This window comes from Pyxicephalus adspersus, chromosome 11 (assembly GCF_032062135.1).
Source record: "Pyxicephalus adspersus chromosome 11, UCB_Pads_2.0, whole genome shotgun sequence".
Taxonomy (NCBI): domain Eukaryota; kingdom Metazoa; phylum Chordata; class Amphibia; order Anura; family Pyxicephalidae; genus Pyxicephalus; species Pyxicephalus adspersus.
This window is the reverse complement of record NC_092868.1, coordinates 50,361,889-50,385,539: the sequence shown is the minus strand read 5'-3', so window position 1 is coordinate 50,385,539 and position 23,651 is coordinate 50,361,889. Positions and strand designations below refer to the sequence as shown.

Below are 23,651 nucleotides of genomic sequence, written 5' to 3'. Positions count from 1 at the left end.
TTTTTTTTTTTACCTGCTTTAATAATAGACCCCTATGTGTCCTATGAACAGCACTGCTGCGCACATAGTAGGAAAGAGGCTTCAAAGTTTTGGCATTGCTTGGATCTATATGGCTGTTTACATCCTCATTGTCAGTAATGGCTGCAGTGTTTTCCCCAGGCCCTTTTAGCTGGGTGCTCCATTAACTACCTGGCTGTTTTTGGGTGGTTACTGAAAAGTTCTGTCACAATACAGGGGCCACCACCCACCAACAGCTTTTTCCCACCCATTTAAAAAACATTTTCTGGTGAAGAATACTGGGCTGGTTGTACAAGCAGTCTGCTCTTCAGAAAGGACACAGATTTACTGAACTTTTTATTTTTCTCTTCTTTATGAGATTTCTTGTGTTCTCCCCAGAGTTCTTCCTAAAACAGACATTTATTAGGCAGATGGTTGACAGACATTTTTATAAAAATAATTGGTTGGCATCTTCCCTTTAAACGCCCCTTCACTGTACTGCCAGCCATGAACATTTTTTAAGTCGATCACGGTTTTTAATTTCATTAACAATAAAAGCCTCTACGCCAGCCATAAAGTGTAAATTGAAATCTATAGTCATCCGTGTCATGCCAGTGATACATTCCGCTTTATTACGAGGAACGAGGGAAAAGTGTAAAGTGCCTGAGGAGATGATTGAACAAAAGCGCAAAAGCAGGCGGTCGGCTTTAACCCCTCCTTGACCTCCATAAACATTGTTATGTTTTTGTTATTTAATGATTAGTCATATAAGTGGTGTTTTATGTTTTTTATTATCATTGTGCAAAAAAACACACACACACACAAGAAGGAGAAAAACTCCTGTTTATGGGGTCCTTGCTGTTTGTTTTTTGTTTTTTATCATTTGTATTGGTGGTTCTCGGCTTGTTATACTTGTTGAAGAAAAAAATACTTGGCTCCCTAGACACCCCCAGAGTGCTTACGCTGTCTTCCCTTTGACAAGTCATTGAGGGTCCCTGGTAAAGAAAAGGAAGAAAACAAGAATTGCAGTGAGATTCACTCCATGTACAGAGCATCACAAGGAAGCTGAAGAATATTCTGCTTCATTTTTTGAATATTTTTTTTTTGCTTATTGGACACAATATTAATATTGAGTCTCTGTTTGTGCAGGCAAATCTGGGCTATCACATTGGGTCAAAGGGTGCATTAGAGGGATTCCCAAAACATTGCACCCAGTTCACCTCTTAAAAGACCTCAGTGCTTATGCAAGCTTTTGGCTATATAATAATAATATATAATATTAAAATGCCTAATAGGTAATGACAGTCTTCTGGAATGGTTACTAGGCAGATGGCAATTTTATGCAAACCACAATGAATGATACCCACATGTACCTGATCCTTTATGGTTAAAAGAACTGAAGTCCTATGAATGAAAGGGGTGAGCCAGGGACAGTCGGGGTGGTGAGGCAAGGGCTAGATGATGCTGGACATACTGCAGCCAGGTAACGAAGTGGGATCTCTTACTCGATTCAGCTTCTAATGCACATTGTGAGTGGCTCAAATTGTACAGTAACATCAGAACAAGCAATTTTGGACAGGAACCTGTACAGCTGTGCAAGACTAAAGAAAAGGCTGGGATTTAGCTTTAATTTTTTCGATAAGCCACTAGAGTCATCGCTTACACAGGTTAATGGACTTGCCTGTGTGATCATGCTATCACATTCCCCTCCATATTCATGGGTATAGAGTATTTCCTTTGGCTCCCGATACTGGACAAAGCAATGGGTCTGTGAAGCAAAGGTGAATACATGGGATATGTTTTGGTTAACTTAAACCTATTTATTTGCCTTTTGGAAAAATCAGAGGATTGCCAATAGATTTTTCCTGAAAGCAAATTGAAGCTGAAGTTTTTTACTTTAAAGATTGTCAGTCCCAAGTTGCTGTCTAGGTAGACAAGTTTTGCTGTTCAATATGATGAAATTAAAAAAAATATCTAGTATCTATAATATATAGTATCTTTATCACATGGTAAATAAGGACACATACATAGGCTGAAAGATTTCAATGATCATTGGCCCCCTTTAAACTGTGTAAGCTGTAGGTTGGCTATACCCAGAGCTCGTCTTCACACAGATTTGTCATGGATTACCACTCTGGCTCGGCCACATCCCTCATGCAATAAAATTTCCTGGATGTTCTGCAGCTTGCGCCTTCGTGTTTTCCCGATAGCAGCTGACACAAAGCCTCACACAGGGACGGATTGTGCTGCCTATTCTTGCTGCTTATTCTTTGTCTCGGGGAATTTCTTTCACGCTCAGCGTTTTCACTGCTTATTATATGTCTTCACTGAACACCGGTTGCTTCCAAAGTGGCCGCATGGCCAGCAATACCATTATCAATTTTAGAGAACCTGTGATGTGAAAAAATAATTTAACTCATTGGGCAGTTGTGTTCCTCTGACCATTCTCGGCGCATTTAAGGGATTCAAAATTTATGCTCTTATAAATGTACAGATGCTTTACAATTTTCATCTTTTTAAAGTGGGACTAAACCTATGTTACTCACCTGTCTCCGTCCCCTTGCAGGGCACAGCCATCTTCTTTTTTTTCTTTTCCAGTAGACAACCTTTGGTCATTTTGATTGGCTTGGATGACGTAACTATGCAGGAGTTCATTTATTTCGGGCATGTGCAGAGAAATTAGGGAATGCTGGGTATCCTTGCAACCAAGGCTAACTGCACATGGGCAGCTCAACTTTTTTTGCCAGAAACCCAGAGCAATCCGGCAGGTATTATTTCAGATAGGACATCACCTGTCCCTTTCTGCAGCTATGACCTGCCTGTTCATGTATTCTTAAAAGCAGGCATTTAGTTCCGCATTAAGTTTATAGTAAAGCAGATAATAAAGATTTTATTATGTAAGTTCAGCTGCATGCAATAACACAATATATTTTTTTTTATACCAGTAGTAAAATTGCTGGGTCTGACTTGGTATCAGCCCCTTGCAATCCTATATAAAATAAAGCTCAGTCTGGGAAATGAAGTAGGATACCAAGGAATCATGTTAGTATACATGGCCAAAACATGTGGATAGGAGAAAGCTAGGGGTTAGAGATGAGCACACTTGTCTGCTACTTCTCCTTGCTTTATCCAGTCACAGGCTGGGGAGGGACGAGACCAGTGCTAATAAACTACCAAGAAAAAAAGGGGGACCTTCCAGACAGGATTATCCTGTATGGCAGAGCTGTGTAACACTAGAACCTGGGTGAAAATAGATACAGAGCAGGTTAGCTGTCTGCCTGCAGTTCTGGACATATTTTGTTACATAGAATAGTAACAATGTAATTGAATACAGCTAACTGTGAGCTGCAGATCCCCCATTTTATAGAGCTGAATAGAGAGGAAGGTGTTGTATAGTTCTGTTCCAAGGGTGGCAGCATTATTGTTTTTAAAGATATAGTACGGTGAATGTTGTCACCTTTGGACATTAATTGTTTTACTGGGAGGATGAGCCAATCATCCGAAAATCAAGAGAAACTTGCAGCCAACACATCTCTGGATTGGTAATCTTCAGTATATAAAATGTTTGTCCTTAGGTTTATTAAACTTTAAAATGTTTTCATTGGATGGAGGAAAACAAACCAATTGTATCTCTTTAGGAGATCTTCTTGGTTTTGGCTTGTTGACCGCTCCAGACGGCCTTTCCAAAATATGCCCTATCCATAAAAACCCTCCAGTGGAGATCTTAGCAAACAGTTATCTTTGCTGAGCGTAAAATAAAACCGTCAACTTGAAAAAAAAACATGGTGCTGGTTTTAGTGGTTTGACATTTTGTCTGTGCCTTTTTAAGCACCCCCGACTCTTTCTGCTGTTTGCAAGCTGTAAAAATAAAAAAGGAAAAAAAAAAGCAAAACAGGGATTGGAAAACAGAGACGATGTGTCCTGTGATAAAATTAGCCATCTGGGTGTTTATGGCAATTGCTTATTGGGATTCCATTGCAATGTTTCTCCGGGCAATGCTCGCATGGAATTAGTCGGGGCAGCTGTTATGATTTCATACTAGAATGGAAGTTAGTTGAAAATCTCCAACCTTTTATTGGTTTCAATAAAACGGCTCTGGATAAATAAAACATTTCTAACCAGAAATGTTTAGCCGTAAACAGATGCACGTTATGAAGCAATTTGCGCGCCGCTTTTGTTTCCTGTATTTTGTTGGCTGTTTGGGGCTTCGATTGCTTCATAAGGTTTTGTCCTTTTTGTTTTCCTCTTTTCCTATACGGGATTGATGAAAGTCGCCTGGTATTAAAGGCAATTTGTTTCGAAAAATTTCCTTTTGATAAGATGCTGGGTCAATTCACAAAAGGTGGAGGGTTTTTTTTTTAGGACTGCCCTCCCCTTGCACTGTTGTACTGGCTCCTCTCTGACTAAAATTGCTTACAGTGATTTCACAGCATCCACAGATTACACAACATACACTTCTCACCATGTGCATTAGAAGCTGTGGCAAGTTGGATGTCCAACATAATCTAGTCTTGTCCTCCTTAGTCCCTGACTTCCCCCTTAATTCATTGGGTTTCATTTCTTTCAATCATGGAGGCACAGCATCTTTCAGGAAGCTATGTAGGGCACCATGTCAGCCCCCCTACCAGCCATGATCTATCACAGTGTCAAAAAAAGGTATGTACCGAATAGTTTTTATCATTCAATAATTTTATTAGCATGTTGATAAAGTGGGAAACAGAAGAAGCAGATGAACATATAAACTGATTACATTTCTGCTTTAAAAGTCATCCAAACTTCAACTTTAAATCGGCCAAACTCATTACAGGTGCATCAAATGAAAGGTGTTTAAAAGGGTTTAGGCCAGGGTTTCACAGAATCCCAATATTCCTCAGAGGTTGCTGGAGGATCCTTGTGTAATGAGCAATTTGGACCATTCAGGTTAGTTTAATTGACCCCAATGATCTTTTTGGCTATATGTGGGGGTGACATTCTGACCACCATGGTATTGTACAGGTAGTCCCTGGGTTACATAAGAGATGGGGACTGTTGGTTTGTTCTTAAGCTGAATTTGTATGTAAGTCGAAACAGGTACATTATTTTAATAAATTCAATTAGGACAGATGTTTGTCTCAACATAATATTAGGCAGTGTGGTGTCAGTTACTGTATAAAATCCTCACTGTGAGTTAATCACAAACAAAGCAAGAAAAAAAAAAAAAAAACTTTATGAAGCCTAGACATTCAATAACTTCTGGAGCAAGCTGTGCTTTGGTATGCAAAAAGAAACAACTGCAGTTACAAGATGTTTCAGAAGAGCTCAGTCTCGGCTGTGATTTCTTCTGCAAGTCATGCAAACCGCCCTTACCCCCATCAAGCCTCTGTCCTGCACACGAACGAGCAGGGAAGCCCCATTCAAATCTAGGAATCGTCCGCATGTTGGATGTCCTTAACTTGGGGTCTACCTGTACTGTGAGCTGTGAATAGTGTTATTGTCAGGGGTTCCCTAAGACATGAAATGTATTTCAAGGATTCCCTCTTCTTGAGAAAATTGTTATCCAACACCTTGTTATCGCCTTTTAAACAGGGGTTCACAAAACTGCTGGTGTAGACCCGATATTCTGGTAGCTGGTGCCCACCATGGAACACGTCTAACTCCCCAAAAAGCTTTCAATGCAGAAAGCCATAGCCTCATTCCAAAATAAAATCAAATGAATTTTAAATTCTTTATTGTTAATACGGTTTGTAAAAGGACACCTCCCCCCCTCCCCCTTGTGATGATAGATTTTGTGACTAAACCTGTTGGGGTTTTTTTTTACCTTGGAATGCAGACTTTGTCTTCTGCATTGGACTTCCCTTCCAAAGGTAAACCTAGAGCACTTCAGCTCATGGGGAGCATAAACTTGAATATGGAGCTAAGGTGAAATCCAACTGACGGTGAGGTTGTGGTGTGGTCACTGCTTCCTTGCGTCCCGGGACCTCTACTTATTCCAGCTGCTGGTCGCCCTGCAGAAACCTCTGTTCCCATCAGCAGCCTGATAATATCCTGAATGTGTCACTCAGCAGAGACTGGACTTCTGAAGTGACCCCTCTGCTTTCAGACACATGGGGCTGCTCATGGCATGGTAAATCAGTAATTGCAAAAGCATCAGCTGCAAGCAGCCTATAGGTAATACTGGTGACAAGTCCATTATCCTAATATTAAAGACACTAATACACTTCAGGTTAAAGAGCATGCTAACAGAAAACGTGAGAGAGATAAGCTCATCACTGTGCTGCTACTTCCCTGTCCAGACACATTTAGGGACAAGCCCATGACAGCCTTGGCTTGGAGAAAGTGGCTTGAATATTTATGACTGTCATTCAGTGTGGAAGACTAATGACATCTTGTGGCAAAAAATATGTATGGCAGGGAGCAGCATAGGGTTAAAGATGGGGTTTGCAGCAAAACTGCCGGCAATTTTAATTATTTTTTCATTTTTTTTGACTGGTGTTATATTTTAACTTCTTGTATCAAACTTGTTTTAGCAACTGAGGTGCCACTGCCCCTTTAATTGAGAGAGATTTTATTGTATATTTGCGTTTTAATTTTCCTCCTTAGAATAGACTGTAGAATATGAAAACACGGAGATCTCTCTTGGAAGTAATTGTCTTGCTTTGCTGGTTCTCCGTATTCTATACACAAGTATTGAGCTGAAATTCCATTACTGGATGAAGTCCTGGCGGAACTGATGACATCATTCAATGAAAATGTAATTGGTGACCTCTCCAGAAGGGGAATATACATAACGCTCCATTCTATTGCCGTGCCGTGCCTAATTGTGTAAGACATATTGTTGCAGGGAAGGTTTCATAAATGTGTAGGCCTTGGAAAGCCGGTCTTGGAGACGGTGGTGGTGCGACCTGAGGACTCGCTCAACGCTGAAGGGAATGGCTCCATTATACTCTTTGCCTCGTTGCCATTCCTGAGTGTTCACAAAAATCACAACATTAATGCTCCTTTCTAAAGATTTTTTTTAACAGCAGTGTCAATTTGTTGCTTTAACCCTTTAATAAAAGGTACTTTGTTCTTCTGCAGAATGTGGTGGTCTGTTCTCCATATAAAGATTGAAACTGATCACATATGTGATCTGCATGCACATCTGTGTACAATTCTACTTCAGATTTACCAAAACATCAGGACCTAACTACATTACCCACGGAGCTTGCATCCAGCAAGGAAGGTTCTTATAGTTGTAGATCTAAGTACAATCTTCTTTTCATATTGCAAAGCGTGGTAAGCTTTGGATTTTACAACAGCAATGTGGCATCAGGACCTACCTTATTGAAATTGGGCCAATTCATTACATAGATAAGGAGATCATAGAAAAATTGTTTAGATTGTATTCAATATGGCCATCTGTTCCTTAAATGTATTTAAATAATCCCTGTTGATCTTTTCACTGGGGTGGGGATGGGATTTGCAGGGAAGAACTATGCTCCTCAGGCAGTAAGGGGTTAACAATAACGTGTGTGTGTTTTATTGCTTTTTATTTTTTTAGGCTTTCTTCCAACATATTATATACAAAAAACTGAAATCTTACAGAGACCCATATCATATATTTTCCTAACTTTTTATATCTGCATAAAAAACCTTTAAAATACTAAGCTCCCCTACCAAGCTTGAAAACTACAGTTATTACCTCCAAAGTAGTTCTCTAGGGGTGGAAGGAAGAAATGATGGCATCCCCAGCATCTGTTACAAAACATTTGTTCTCATTGGTATTTGGCCGCATGCTTCCTATGTGCATAGCACCATCTAGTGGCAATGATGCCATTCACAGCTATTTCACATGGGATAGAATGCAGGGGAACCCAGGTAAACTCTGGTGGTGATGCTAACAAATTATTGAGAGAGTTCTTTTTGTCACATGTATGATGAAAGTTAAGGCTAATGGGGATAAAACGTGGTCTCACATATATGACCACTTTGTCAGCCAGGTAATTTTAAAGAAGTACTTCAAATCGGAGCAACCTCTATATTGCCTCATTACGAGTACGGTATTTTGGAGTGATGGCCATTCTTGACCTGTGGTTGCCCTTCTGGTAAACAGAGATAGAGGAGTGGTCTCATAAAGGGCCTGGTTTGTTTTTGTCCCCCCCCCCCCCACACACACACACACATCTACAACAATTAGATGCTATAAAAGGATAGCATTTTTTTCCAATGCTGAAATATTAGTGAAATAGTGCCTAGCTGATTTTTATTTTATTTTATTACATATAATTTTCCAAACGTTGAAGCTTATGCTGATAATAATCTGCGCCGCTCCAGATGAGATCTCAGTGTGGCGTCGCGTCTCTGTAGGATCCGAGCACATCCGTTTTCTTGTTTTTCTTTTTTTTTTTTATTTGTGCTTCTCTCCATCTCTTTCCTTCCTGTCCTTGTAACACAACACCTGCCGCTTGCATTGCTAAACACAACTTTGTCAATTTCCCTCAGTCTTCGATCTGCTGATGTGCAGGTTTTTCCCCCTGCTGCGACTTCCTGCAAATGGGCCCCAGTGTGCCAATTCCACGAATTGCACCGTCTTTATCAAGATCATTCATTTGCATTATCGGCAATAACCATTACATTTATTTGAAATTTTAATTCACTGCCGCAAAATGTCTTTGTAATCAAATTGTGCTTTTGTTTACTTTAACAGTCGAATGTCCAGCCTCTGTTAAGCATTTTTTCCCATCTTCCCTCTTTCTTCCCATCTTTTGTTTTATTCGACCCCTTATGACATGGGAGTAGCACAACGATTTTGTTCAAGGGAGGTAAATGGCATTGGCATAGTGCTTTTCGCCTCATCTCAGCCATTTATAGACATCAATGGAAATGGCAATCAGATAGCATATTGCTACATGTTATGTTAACCTTTTTTGTTTCATTTTTTTCTAATCAACAATTTTTAACACCATATTTATAAACAGATTTTATGACATGGTGATCATTGCTTTTGATCACCATTCTGTATTTACCCTAAATTGGCTATCAGAAGCTCCAGCCACTTGTGTGGGGTCCACCAAAAGCCACTTTTTAAAAAACTGTGACCATGGACTTCCATTCCTGCCGATGGCTACTTTTGAAATGTAAAATAAAAATCGAATTAAAGCTTCAACATGCCCAGGAGAAAGCAGATATTTTATTTTACGCTAAACTTCAGCCTTACTACATTTGTAGCCCAACAGTACATAGTCCTCTCTTGTTCTGAAATCTGATGGTGGTGCACAATATATAAGCTTTGGGATCTTCCTGCACTATCTTGGTACCTACCTAATTTCTGACAAATATCAGACAATTATCCATAACTAGCTGTCCATACTATACACCTATTCATCTCCCATTCATACCCATACCTATATCTAACATTCCTATATTAGATTTACAATATATTTCTTCACTTCTTACTTATATCTCTAAATATTGCTCCTCACACTAGTATCAGTTATATGTCTAACGTACCCCTGAGGAAGCCTAATAAGGTGAAATGCGTCGGGTATCAAGACCAAAGACATTCCTAATAAGTGCTTCGAAACACCAGACTTTTCTATAGACTCTAAATAAAAAGTCAAGTATTTGAACTTTAGTTTACTTTTATGTTACAATAAATCCCAAACTAACAAATGGGACAGGGACCACTTTACCTCGCCATTGTCTAAAAATGATTGTATCCACACAAACTTGTTTTTGCTACTCTATAACAGAATATATTATTGCTCCTCTGTGTGTCTATTTCTAAGTTTGTTGCCCAGCCATGCATAGTTGTTGTTCTGTAATCTGATGGTGGTGCACAATATGGATTCTGCATGGTAAACTTTGGGATCTTCCTGGATCTCCTTGATAGCCGCCTTATTTCTCGGCTGGTTGACTGCAAGCACCATCAAGCCCTTGACTCTATGCCCATGGCTTAACACTCATTTGTTGTATTGTCTGCCTTGCATGCCAATTAAAACAAGGCAGCACTGTGGGGCCAAAATATTGGGCAGTCTGCATTTTAATGTAGTCCATCCTAAAAAGTCCTTTCCTCCTCTATTTCCAGGGACTGTCACTGTGAAGGTGATGTCATCTGAAATAAAATGTAAGATTGCACAAAAATTTTAATTTTCTGAAGAGTCACACAGTTGTTTTCTATGTGATCGGTAAAGGGAGCTTTGGGTAGGGTATGAACCCTATAGGAAAAATCAGCTTTACATTTTTAAAAAGTCTATCCATGATATAACTGTAACAACCTCCTTCAGTTCACATGCCCAGGACCAGTTTATTATGTAGCCTCTGTGAAGTTGGTCTTGGAGCTGCCCCCTTGTGCTGGAGTGCCATTTCACTTTAGGACTACCAATTCCTTCTTCAGCAATCAAATATTTACAGTGAGTTTAGAGACATTTAGGTCTGTAGCTAAATGGTGAATTATGTAAAGCCACCATAGACAAGTAGAGTAAAGTGGAACTAGAGACAATATTTTGTTTAGTTTTGGATAAAGTAGATAGGGTTTGGTGCATTTTGACATCTTTTACTGCCTTCTGATGGAGATATGTTCGTTCACGTCCCGTATGGTCACCAGGAGGAGAAAGCAAGGAAAATTCTCTCCAAGGGGGGCAAACAAACCACAGTATTAACCTGACAAAGGATCAGAAACCTCAACATTTAATTAACTAGCAAAGCGCCTGTAATTTGTGCCTTGATTATGAGGATGCAGCTTGCATCCAGTATAGAACCCCCATCGGCTTCTGCTCACTGGAGATCTTGGATTCCAATATGGACCCCTTTGTTGGCAAGGTACCTTCACCTGTTCAAATTGGTTTAGCTCTTTGTGCATTAGCAGGGGGTCTAGTTGGGTCTTAATGTAATTTTTTTAACACTGTTAGAGGAAAATAATGGGTAATATTGTTAAAGATTTTTGCCTTAAGCCCTTCTTGATAAGAGTTTATTATAGCCTAGATACCTAGGCCAAATGTAGCACCGCCGATTTGCACTTTTTATTAGATGTAATCGCACCTTTGTACTGGACATTATCTCCTTGGCTGGCTATATTGGTTTGAAGTCAGGGACTACACAGTCTCTAAGACTGCAGCCTACACAAGTGCACTCTGGTCATTTACAGGTAGAATATAGAAAAACCTTTTTAATATGTTTTCAAAAAATAATTTCTATTATAAACATAAGGCCCCATATACAAAAACTCTAGCTAGGTTAGAGCACCTCCCAGTAATAAATAGTCAAAAACATTCAAACACCCAGACGTTGGGGTTGGAAAAAACAGGAAGTTTCAGCTGTACTAATCATAAAATTATCATACAAACTTTTTATTAATTCAAAATTCATGAAAACAATTACTCTTTCAGTGTACATCACAATTAGGACAGGTTGCAAAAAATGCAAACAATACAGACGCACAATGTTTGAGACAAATCCAGAAACAGCTTCCTAGTATTTGATGTTAAAATAGATTAAATATTTTAGTATATAGCAATCATATATTTTAATTGAACCCAACGCGTTTTGCATAATCTTTTTTTTTTATTATGGGGGCGGGGATATCTCAGACTGATTTTCTGTTGCATCTATTGAAGCAAGTAAAAGTATTGAAATCCCAAGACATGGGTAGAGACTTTCAAATAGAGTAGTTGTTCAGAATTAATTAATTAATAATTATGAAGATTTGCAAGCATCCTATAAGCAATGATAAACAAATGCAGCCAAAAAACTTTCGTTGTAGAAACACTGATAGTGCTAATGTTTAAGAGGATTCACACAGCAGGGCCACGTGTGACGTCTTTTGACTTTTCAAAAAATGTTAATGGAAGATTGCAGTCATGGGATGGTAAAGGTAGAAGTTTCAATATTCAATGGAGCTTAGCCAAAGCATCCATCAGTATCCTCAGTTGAATCAAAAACACACCCATGTTTACTAAGCTCAACCCATTCCGCATTATAAAAACAGTAAGCGCTCTCACAATAGGGTTCAGAAAGTGTGAAGGAAACTGAGCCTTGAAAGGTCTAGCGTGATTGCTGGGAGTCCTTTTTTTTTTTTTTTTTTCTACAGCACACAAAATGGCTGCCATACCGTCAAGGCAACAGCTCCACTTTGAGGAAAGCTTGTGGAGTTCATTGACATGGCTCCCTCACATCTTTTTGATGGAATGCGTTACAAGCCTTGTAGTTGATGCTGTGGTAAAGATTCATGAGAACACGGCGAACATGAGTTGCGTATTTGTCACAGTTACCCAAGTGAATGGTCTTGTAATGCCTCGCTGGAGCTGGCTGCATCTGGGGGGAGATGATCTATTTTCATGTGTTGGTTTTTATGTGAAATATAAGTCATCCGAAGCCAACAATGTTTCAGCTTCATTGCTTCATCTTGTACATCGGGACTTCCCAGCAGTCCTCGCTTCATGTCTACTTATTGTGACTGAGCTGTGCTGTTTCGGTTCCATTAAAAGGGTTAAACAGAATTGTTTTAGCCAGATGGCATTTAACCAGTTTGTCTCCATTACAGAGCTGTTGATTTGAGTCGAGGTTTAACCAAGGTTCTGTGAAGATTCGGGGTTAGCGGGCCTGTCTAGTGCAGGGGGAGCAGGCGCCCCAGTTGATAGATTATCCCAACTATTAACAAAAAGTGAAAATAGACAATTGAACTATATTGGCATTGATTTTTTTTTGTGTGTGTGCATTTGTAGCAGGGGGGTCAGCAAGGAGCCATCGAGAACTTGTTTTTGCAAACCTAGTGGATACTTTAAATGATGAATCTTCACACCAGTGCCATGGTCACCTACAGAAACATTTACCACACTGGGAAGGGTGAAAACACCAGGAGTACACCAGGTTCTTCTTTTAAGATTCAGGATTGTCAAATTGACCTTGTTTTTTCACATCTGCTTAAATACGTTTCACAAATCATTCCTTCGTTCATCACATGGCCACTGCCAGCCTGACGGATCCATGTATTCATTCTACATGCCCCAAATTCTTAATGGCATTTGAATGTCGCAGAAATAGATTTGTTTAAGTGGATGGTTTTCCCATCTTCACTTTTGGTGATCCTGCATTTTTTATAGCCTTCTTGTTCTGTCCTCTGCTGGAAGAATTGGATTGAGTTGGTCATATGCTTTTGTAGTATTCTCTCTTCAAGGTGCATTGTGTAGGAACTCACTGGTGGAGGATTGGTGTCCAGATTGGTTATTGGAGCAGATTCCAAGCATAGTGGGCTTAGGTTAACAACTAAACAGTGCTCAGCTAGTAAAGATCTCCTTTGGATAGCATTCTTCTGAATGGCAACTCTCCATACCATACTTCTGATACTTATGGCAGCTGGAGTTCTCCTTCGCTCTTGATGTAGCCTTGGATGGCAAAGCTACTGGCACCACCTTCAGCCAGTTAATGTGCGGTGCAGCCAATGTAGTATCCAAGGGTCCTGTTGCCCTTGATGTAAAACCAGCCATGCTGTGAAGTGAGGCTATGTGGATGGTAAATCAGACTGCCAACTCTGTGACACATTACTGCATCACAATTAAGGGTCTGAAGGTGTAATTAACCACTATTCCTAGGACAACCAATCAGCATCTTGCTTTCATCTTGTAGCCTTTACTAAAATTATAACATTTATATAATAATTGGCTGTTGATCTCCCAGCTATTAAAAGTGTTTTTTTTTTAAATAAGTGTATTATTTGGTCCTTTTTAGAATGATAAACATAATGTTGAAAAAAGTTTGTTTCATAAATGCTATTTGTTGAATTGAAAACTTGATTGATTCACATGGAGTAATACGGTTACTGTTTTTCTATGAATATGAATATTTTGCATTATTAGAGGTTAAGATTGTGTTTCAGTCTGGTGGATTTGTAATAAAAAAGAGGATCAGCATGGCACTTTAATTGTGCATCACTGGTAAGAAGGAATTATGTGTGTATGTATGTGTAGTATATATATCAATATTTTTTTTGGACCAGAAAAAGAATTTTGCTTTATATTGAAGCCACAAGATGGTGTTGTTTTCTCATGTAAAGTGAGAGTAACAAACACATGCCATATGAGATAATTTGTAACACATTACATTGGGGACATGGCGTCATCTACTGGGGCCAACAATACTGAACAAAAGAATGCTCAGTGTTCTTCTCAAACCCTTTCATCTGGATGCTCCACCTATCACTTTTCAGTAACCACCTAACTATCACTATATATATATATATATATATATATATATATATATATATATATATATATATATTATAATATAAATTTACTATGGGCAGCCTTTTGCTAACACACATTGCAGAGTTGTTGCACAATATCAGGTAGATGGTTCAGAGTAATTATCTAGAGCGCAGGTAGGCAAAATAGCTAGTATTCCAGTCCGGCCTAACGCCCCCCTTGTTATTTATTGTTGTATCCGGCCTAATTGAATTGTCGCGTTTTCGTGAGTTCCCGCCATAATATTGAGTTCCCGCACAGTATCCCAACTTACTATGCCTAAAGAGCAGAAGCAACGCACAGCTACCAGTCTCCGGAAGGTTGACCTCGAACGTCGTGTCTTCAACCCCGAATAGACTGACAAATTATTATTCGTCCAATGCCCAACCTTGGTCCAACAAAGCCCTGTGTTAAGTGTGCAACGACACCAGCAGCAGCTTTCAAGCGGTCACATCTCAAGGGGCATTTCGATGCCAAGCACGCGCACATGTACAGACACTACACCACGGTTGAGTGGAATATTGAGCCTGCTTGCTTGCAGTGACCGTTGGAAAAAAGCCTTTCCTTGGACAAGTAGTCCAAAGTTTCCTGACCCCTGATCTAGAGGATCAAAAGTAGTTTTAATACTTGTGTGCTGTGGGCTTCCATCCTCAGTGGCCTTGTTTCTTTATTTGGGAGAACTAGAAAATGAAGACTAATCTACCTTATCTGAGAGTACATTTACTACAAGGTGGCAACACTAGCTAACTAACAGAATCTCCTGAAGTTTCAAATGTTACCACATTAATGTACTCTGTTTGAGGACTCTTTAGGGAGTAATGGACCAAGTAGTCCTAACTGATATTTTCAGGCAATGACTGACCTGCAAATGTCATTAGCAAAAAAAATTTGCTTTATATTGAAGCCACAAGATAGTGTTGTTTCCTTATATAAATTGTATAACAAACCAAATGGGATATTTTGTAACATGTTACACGGGGACATGGCGTCATCTACTGGTGGCCAATAATAAAGAACAAAAGAATGTTGTTAAATGCAGTGTTTTTCTTAAACCCCTTTTATCTGCATGCACCACCTATCACTTTTCAGTAACCACCCGGCTATTTTCAGGTGGGTAATGAAAAGTTGGGTAACAATACAGAGTTACTGGACAGTTGTGGCATACAAAGATGATGGAAAAATGCTGCATACTAAAAGCAGTGTGCATTAGAAAGTTAGAACAAAGTATAGGGGGTGTTAGAAAGCGGACAGAATTATAAGGTTTACAAGATTCCTTTGGCAACAACACCTTCTTCCCACCCATCTTAAAAAATTGACTAGGGAGAACACTGTCATTAAAGAGCAATTGGCCCATTATAACCAAATATAAAATACAAAATATTTTTACCTGTAAAAAGGTAGATAAAAAAGATATACAGGCAGAGCCCATGTGATTTTACTTTTTACCCCTTTTGAATAAATGTTTTGAAAATTACACAGCATGGTTGTCTTTATTTACAATAATTTTATTAGCATTATTTTTTTGTTAACAGTGACTGCTGAATTTTGCGCCCTAGGTTTATATTCGAGTCTTCGTAGTTTTCCTATTTTCAGATTCTAGTAGGTACTTTGGTTAATATTGGAATATATACAGTAAAGGCGCAATAAACAGTTACTTTATTATATGCATCATATCTTAAAACATCAAATAGAATATTTTGGTCCTTTGCTCTAAAGCACTATGTAATATGATTTTGCTGTACAAAAACATTCGTTTTTATATATACGCACCTGTCTCATCTTCAAAGGAATCTTCATTGATTTTTCCTGGGCTGTACAGATTTTACTGGCTTCCTACATACGGACGGTGGTCTAGTTCACAATGACCCACCAGTTCCAGTGTAACTGGGATAATGGAGTGCTCAATTCCTAATTTACAGTATAAGCTTTCCGTACAGCTACAGCTTTGTCTGGTCTTAGTGCTACGCGTGGAACATCACACGAGCCGCATCTTTCCTCTGAAGAGTCACTTCATGGTACTGTCGCTTAGGACTCGGAAAAGAAGTTCAAAGCGATTGGGAATTTACAAGGAGAATTCTCCAGAGCCTTATATCAAAAAAAGAAAAAAAAAGATCAATTTTTAAACTTGAAACCCTTGTAAAAAGGACGGCATAGGCAGCAAAATGTGTATTTTAATGCCTTGTAGGTTTGGTTTTGAAAGGGAGGTAAACAGTCTTTACTTTAATACGTGGATGGAAAGTTTCAAGCAGTCTGACAGAAGCTTTTTTTTTTTTTTTTTTTGTTTTCTCTGAATGCTTTTTTTTTCACACCATAAAACCCATATGCTCTTTAGCAAACAGTCTGAAGAACACATGCATTCACGTGTTCCTTCTCAGTCAGCTGCTGATCTATAGACACTCGGGGGCAAAGCAAATCTTGGAAAGGGCTTTATAGATGGTTATCATTGGTTGCCTTTTTGGCTTCACCTAAAGTAAATGTAAACCCCAATTTAATTACAATTTTTGTATTTGCAATGTAAATTAAACAGTTGTCCTTTTTTAAAATGTTTACTTTTATTTTCATCCTTTGTTGCATCTTTGTGCTGCTGATCTCCTGAAGTCTGTTTGGATGTACTTGCTGTCTACATTCACTCCAACAATGGCTACATGGCATTTTCATTTTGGGGGGGGGCAGCAGAGTATGAAAGTGTAATGGGTATTGATATGGCAACTTGTACTTTCCATTGGATCCCTGGGTGAAGGCACTGAGAAACATATGGAGGATTATTTGCCCTTGTTAATCTGTTTGCCCAATCAAGATAATCTCTTTAACATAGTCTGCTATGCAGAATATTGTTTGCATATTTTATTATGTGGCTTACTCTTTTAAATCAAAATTAGAAGGGGAATCTGTTGGCACTACAGTCACCAATTAGATTGTCCCTTGCTTTTCCCTCCTTAGGCCTTGCACCTAGATTTGGAAAAGTCTGATTGGTTAGAGCTGCCAACATGCTTTCAGAAAAAAGTAATGCATGCAAGGCCCAGTAAGCTTAATGTTACCTCTGAGCACAGAAAAGTTCAGGATCGGCTGAACTAGTTCTAGTGAATAACAGCTTTGCCCACTTGAAACATATAATGAATACAAATTGAAATGTGTATTCCCGCTAGTGTTTTCATGGTTGCTCGTAAACCTCACATAGAGCAGGCTTAATCCAAGCAAGGCCCAAGCCTAAGGATCCCGTAATGAAAAATGCCCTATAAATATCGAGGCTAATCACAGGAAGTAGGCCACATGGATTAATTTGGGTACAGCATTTGTCATAATTGAATCTCAGAGGGACAGGACGCCTGATAAATGGCGAGCCTCTCCTCCCACGCTAAGAGCCGAGCACGTCATCGGAAAAGGCCACAGCCACTGTAAAAGTGAAGGAAGCAATGCCATTAAGCTGCATGGCACCATAATGCGTTGTGTACATTCCCTCGACTGCAAAGTTAATCAGTTGACTGGATTTAGTGCGCCTCATTTCCTTTTAATAGCTTTGAGTTTGCTGATCCATCTCTTGCTTATCCGACTTTCTTCGCTTTAAAAGGGAAACTTGTCAGGATAGCAATTCTGTCTCAGTTAAGGTTGCCATTGCCCAACTTCTTTAGTTGTTGCTCGTTCCAGGGCTAACCCTTGAACACCTTTACATCATCAAAGGAAAGATCATCCCTGGAACTATCACCAATTTCAGCATTGATTAGGCTTTAGGTTTTTTGCATAAATGTAGACTTGATCTAACCAAAAAAATAAAAATCTACATCTGAACCTGTCCTGAATATCAGCTTTTCTAAATCTATCTGCCACACTGCTGGTGGGCAAATCAGGGAGGGAAATCAGCAATCCAGAGCCAATTGTAGCTCTGATGGTTTGCACAGCTTTGACCCAAATGTTCATTTTTTTGTTCTTGAACCCTTGAAAAATCCAGGTAAGTCAAATTTATGTCCTCAAAGTGTTAAAATAAAAAAAAAATAAAAAAAAAACATGACAGCCAATCGTCCTCTTCGTTTCAATGGCCAAGCAGCCTCTGTGAAGCAACAGAATGAATACTACTGTGAGAAAGCTTCTGAATGGTCATTTATCCTGTAAAATGGTGTCCTTATGTATAAGGAATGAGCCCATTTTATCAATAGGCTCCTGCATATATTTAGATTATCCATTGCAAAATCAAACTTTTATTTGCCTTCTCTCACAGGGAACAATAAGTGTCGGAATTGATGCCACAGAGCTGTTTGATCACTACGATGAAGAATTTGAGGACTTGCCGGGAAGTGGCTTTCCCCAGATTGAAATAAACCGTATGCACATCTCTCAGTCTATTGAGGTATTTCACAAATGATAATGTTCTATGCTTAAATATTTTTTAATGTGAAAGAGGCCAAAGAGCATCTGCTCCATGTTAAGTGTGATTCAATTTGTATTTACCATTAGCTCATCTTTATTAATAGAAAATTGCAGTCTAATGGACAAAGCAGTAGGGTATAAAATGAAGAGCTGAAATCAGTAATTATGGTCAGGGAGGGAGTTTATTTTATAACCTTTGAATAGGATAGTAGAAGATATTTCCATACATGCATCCTAAAATGTATCACTCGCCTATTTGTCTCACTCGCCTATTTGTGGGTTATGTAGACCAGAGTATTGGTCCTGTTGAATATTGGAAAGTGAGTGGAGGAAGTCTTGTTTTATCATCAGATGCAAAGTAGGGGGAGGAAAGGGAAAAGTAGCTGCTTTTGCATGGCGGGATGCATCGTAGGGAAAGGTCCTTTTGCGTGGTGGGATGCAACGTAGGGAGAGGTCCTTTTGCGTGGTCAGATCCATCATAGGGAGAAGTTCTCTTACATGGTGGGATGCATTGTAGGGGAGAGGTCCTCTTGATTGGTCGGATGCATCTTAGGGAGAGGTCGTCTTGCATGGTCGGATGCATCGTAGGGAGAGGTCCTTTTGCGTGGTGGGTGGCATCGAAGGGAGAAGTCCTCTTGCGTGGTCGGATGCATTGTAGGGAGAGGTCCTTTTGTGTGTGGGGATGCATCGTAGGGAGAGGTCCTCTTGCATGGTCGGATGCATTGTAGGGAGAGGTCTTCTTGTGTGGTGGGAGGCATCATAGGGAGAAGTCTTCTTGCATGCTCGTATGCATCATAGGGAGAGGTCCTGTTGCATTGTAGGATATTTCAAAGTAGGATGACCCTACTTCTGGGTATGGGTATGGAGCAGCATGTTATCACATGTCATATTCTGGTAGTTGGCCCATCGCTTCTACAGTTAGCTGTGTTTAAGTTTAGATTTAAAAAAGGTTTACGTTCCAATAGGATGATTCCTTATCATTTTATTTCTGGTGTCCACTGTTTTACATCACTTTGTCTCAATGACAAAAAAAAGAGAATGAATTCCAGCAGGAATACAGCTATGTAAACCTGATAGGAATTTTATACCTTCCAACTCTATTCAAAACATTAGGAAAACTTGTTGACTATCTATATTTTTTGAAAAGTGTAAATTCCATTTAATATTTGTTATCTGAAAATATGTTTTTTTTTTCCCCCACCAGGCTCCCCTCACAGCAACAGACACTGCTATTCTTTCCGGGAGCCTCTCCACTCAAAACGGGAATGGCGGTGGATCAATAAACTTTGCTTTAAGACGAGTGACCTCGGCCAAGGGATGGGGAGAGGTAAGCACCGTGAAGATATAACCCCAGCATTTGCCGCGTGCACCCGACCGAAAAAACGTTAGCTAAGCAAAATAACACATACATGCGGAACATTACAGGTATAAATTGCAAAACAGGACAACAAGGTAGTTTGCAAACTGGTGTTTATGTAATTACGGCTGTCAACCATCCTGTCAGACACAAAAGGTTTTCTACATCGCTGGCTGCCTGTGAAGGACAACACTAATGGGATCCTGTGCCGCGCGGTCTTCCTCTCTTGCATTGCACGGCAGCCTGTGCCTGTGTGGGTGATTAAGGGGTATCAATTATTACCGAGGTCCCCAAGGCTACTAGTTAGTATCTAAATATGCTGAACTTGCTGAAGAGAAATTGTCTCATCGAGAAAAAAGAATCTGTAAAAGCAAATAGCTCAAAATGGCCACCTTATACATAGAGCGAAGGATCTCTGCTATTCTGTACAATGTTTCTTTTACAGTTTTTTTTTCCATGGTCTGACATAATGTCTGTCCAGACCATTTTTATTAATATTATATGCAAGTGTAGGGTACTCTGGTGACACCACCTCGGGGTATGACCATGACATTCTACACTCACATTACGCTAGCATAATCAACTGTTGTCACCATCAGGTATTCTGTCCTGAGAGATATCTTCGATGGAGTGCATGTAGATAAAAAGAGGATAGAGATAAGCACTGGGATGCAACAGAGGGTTAAAAAAACTTAAGGACAAAACATTTTACAAATTTAGTGCAATATTTTTAGGGTTTAATATTTATGCAGCAGAGTGAGCATACCCCACTGACTCTAATCTCAAACGTGTGCAACTCTCGAAGTTCCAAGGCCTATCCTTGCCCCCATTTGATGGCACTAGCTGCCTAAATGGCCAACTTTCAAACACCAATGCTGTCACATGGAAGAAAGTGGAGTGGACCACATGTTCTTCTTACTTGGAAAGTACTTGGGCTTTTTTCTTTTCTTGTAATGACTAAATGTAGTGTCATTGTAGCATTAAAGTGAACCTATTGCCTTGCCCTACAAAGAAAAGAAAAAAAAAAAACACTGCCTTCGTTAATTTACCATTCCTTTAGAATATTCAATAAAAACTGTTTACGGGCCACCATAAGTGCATATGCACCATTGGCTGTACTGTGCATATTATTGGTGTAGAGATACTTTTTTTTAAATAGTCCAGTGATGCAATTTCTGTGATCCTTCCTAGGTTGACTAGGGATGCAAGGCATTGATATGGACAGCATATGGAGTTGTGAAAATTCCTGTCAGGGATTTTTCTATTGCAATATGTTTATCTGGGGGCTAATTGTCTTTGCAGAATCAAAATTAAGGAGAAAGAAAGCAAATGGAAAGAAGCCTGTTAACTTTTTTCCCAACCACTTGTTTTGACAACCCTAAAATGTTTAATATACTATCATTTTCTTTACTTGACCTAGTAGTTCTTTGCTACGGTGTCTTGAAAACTAAAAAAAGTAAGCATAGTTGCAAATAACCCCGTTACATCCATATGTTGATATATATGGGCCTGCTAGACACTACTAATCTTCTCGACCCGTGGAAATAAACTGCCACCTTCATTTCCTGTTCCACCTTGATTTTTGTTTATAACTCGGACCTTGGTCATGTCTGCAGGCCTGGCAATCCTATTGTAAGAAAGAAGAGACTTACAAGCTATGGCGGGTATTCAGAGCGACAGTTGCCATAATAAACAATTAGGCTGCCGCTTATGACCCGCAGCACCCAGTTTGGAAACCGCTGGACTATGGGAGAATTCCCTCCTCACTTCCTGTTGTATTGCTGGTACAGGAAGTGTAAAAAGTAAATAGAAGTGAAGCCACAGATGGCAAAAATAAATAGATATAGAATATAACCCTTTTCAACTTATTTTGGCTTCAGATAAGCTTGAAGCAACCTATATTACATCTACAGGTTTGCTCTCTGAATCAACAAAGGCTGGTCCAAGCTTACCATGTCACCTGTCTTGCATTATATCTCTATTGGCTAGATCCAAAGACTTTTGATTTAAATTGTCGATTTCCTCCTTTTAATGCTACAGGTATAAACTGTGGTTTCCTGAGAATGCACTCACAGCTAATTACCCAGACTGGCTGTAGCCAAAGGCAAATTCGCATAAAATATTCCCTATCATAGTAATTTAAAAATCCTTCTTGTGCTCCCTAAACGGAGATAGATCTCACTTAGGGTTTTATAGGCACAAGAAAAAAAAAAAAAAAAGATTCTCTGTTCAGTTTCCATAGCTAGAGCCTTCCCCCAGCCTTGTCTAAATTTTATCGGGAAAATAAATACTGCATCTTTTACAAGCGGCAGGTAGTGCTGAGACTGAAAAATGTCAGATTAACATTGAAAAGCCTCTATGAAAGTCACCCGCTCTCGGAAAAACGAGACCATAGACTTGATTCTCTCTCGCTCTCTCTCTAACTTCAAAGGCGGCTCTCAAGCATAACTGCTGACATGACTTAACATGAGACTCTGGAGAGCAGTCCCGGCCACCTGTGAGACCTGAGAAACAGCCGAGTGTAACCAAATGGAAATGCAAAAAAGCAGCAATCCATCCAAAAGGCCCTTAATTAGATTCCGAGAGGAGAGTCAGTTATCAGACAGCCTGGTCTCCTCCGGAGAGACCTCTCTTGTTTTATTCCCGAGTCCCAGGCCTAGAGGAGAGAAGCAGAGGTACTTCTGCCAGCTGCAGAGATGAGATTGAATCAGATAGACCGGTTATAATTTAAGGGTTGAATGGGGCAGTGGCCCTGAGCCAAGATGTCTCATTTCAGTGTGAAAACAGAAGACGTTTAACTGATTGCCTTATTCGAAAGCAAAATCTCAAGATCTGTAGGGGAAGGAGAAAGGTTGCCCTTGGATGTGTAGACATCGGCTTTTTTTTTTTTTTTTTCAGACTTTCCAATCAGATGGGAGGTAACTCAAACCTTGGTGTGCTTTCTGTACTTTATGCAGATATATTCTTCATGAAACTTTGCTTCTTTGCAGGAGTTACTACGTTAGGACTAGTTGCTGCTGCTCCCTTTCCTTTGTGCATTATGATTGGTCTTGTATCCGTCCCCTCCTGTAATCTTCTACCTATAGTGGGTGGACCTGTTAAGTCCCCCTCCCAGCTTTGCTTTTGCACAGGCTTTTTGCAGCACAATAATGATGTCACTACTTCAAAATAATAATTGACATTTATCACGTACTAAGTGAATTGATATCTTGTGTGGCTACTGGGGAATATATTTGCTCAAAACCTTTTGTGCCCGGAGTTCAGCTTTATGTTTTTTATAGTGAAACAAAGGCAGACCCACTAAAACATAATAAGTGTATATAAAATACTAAAAAGCCTAGGTATCGTACAAATAGGAAATTTTATAGACCACTTTATGAAAAGTGTTTGTAGCTGTTTCACTTATTATTCTTTATTATTCTTTTAATAAAACACCGGCATTTTTCACAGCACAATACATCACATAATAAAGGGCTGCAAATGAATAACTCGAAATATTTCTGTAATATTTATTATTCTTTATTTATAAGACACCAATATATTATGCAAAGCTTAAATAATAAAGTTTTAGATTACAAACTTATAGTATAAAAAGCTGAGATCTGGGCGCTTTCCTGAAATAATTTTAAAGTGCAACCTCCTAGATCCAAGTGTGTGGAGTAATGTTAACTATACAACCAAAATTCGGTGGATGTCTAAACACCACGGCTGTGAGCTGGGCTTTATATTTCAAAATCAAT

At 39.4% G+C, this 23,651-nt stretch overlaps 1 protein-coding gene across 1 annotated transcript in view; it reads left to right on the top strand.

The window, feature by feature from the left end:
* Positions 1-23,651, top strand: part of DNAJC11 (DnaJ heat shock protein family (Hsp40) member C11) — an 84,589-nt gene that overhangs the window by 40,252 nt on the left and 20,686 nt on the right. Inside the window, exons 5-6 of the mRNA XM_072425555.1 lie at positions 18,406-18,534; positions 19,759-19,881. Coding sequence (XP_072281656.1) covers positions 18,406-18,534; positions 19,759-19,881 — 252 coding nt within the window. The remainder of the gene's footprint in view (positions 1-18,405; positions 18,535-19,758; positions 19,882-23,651) is intronic.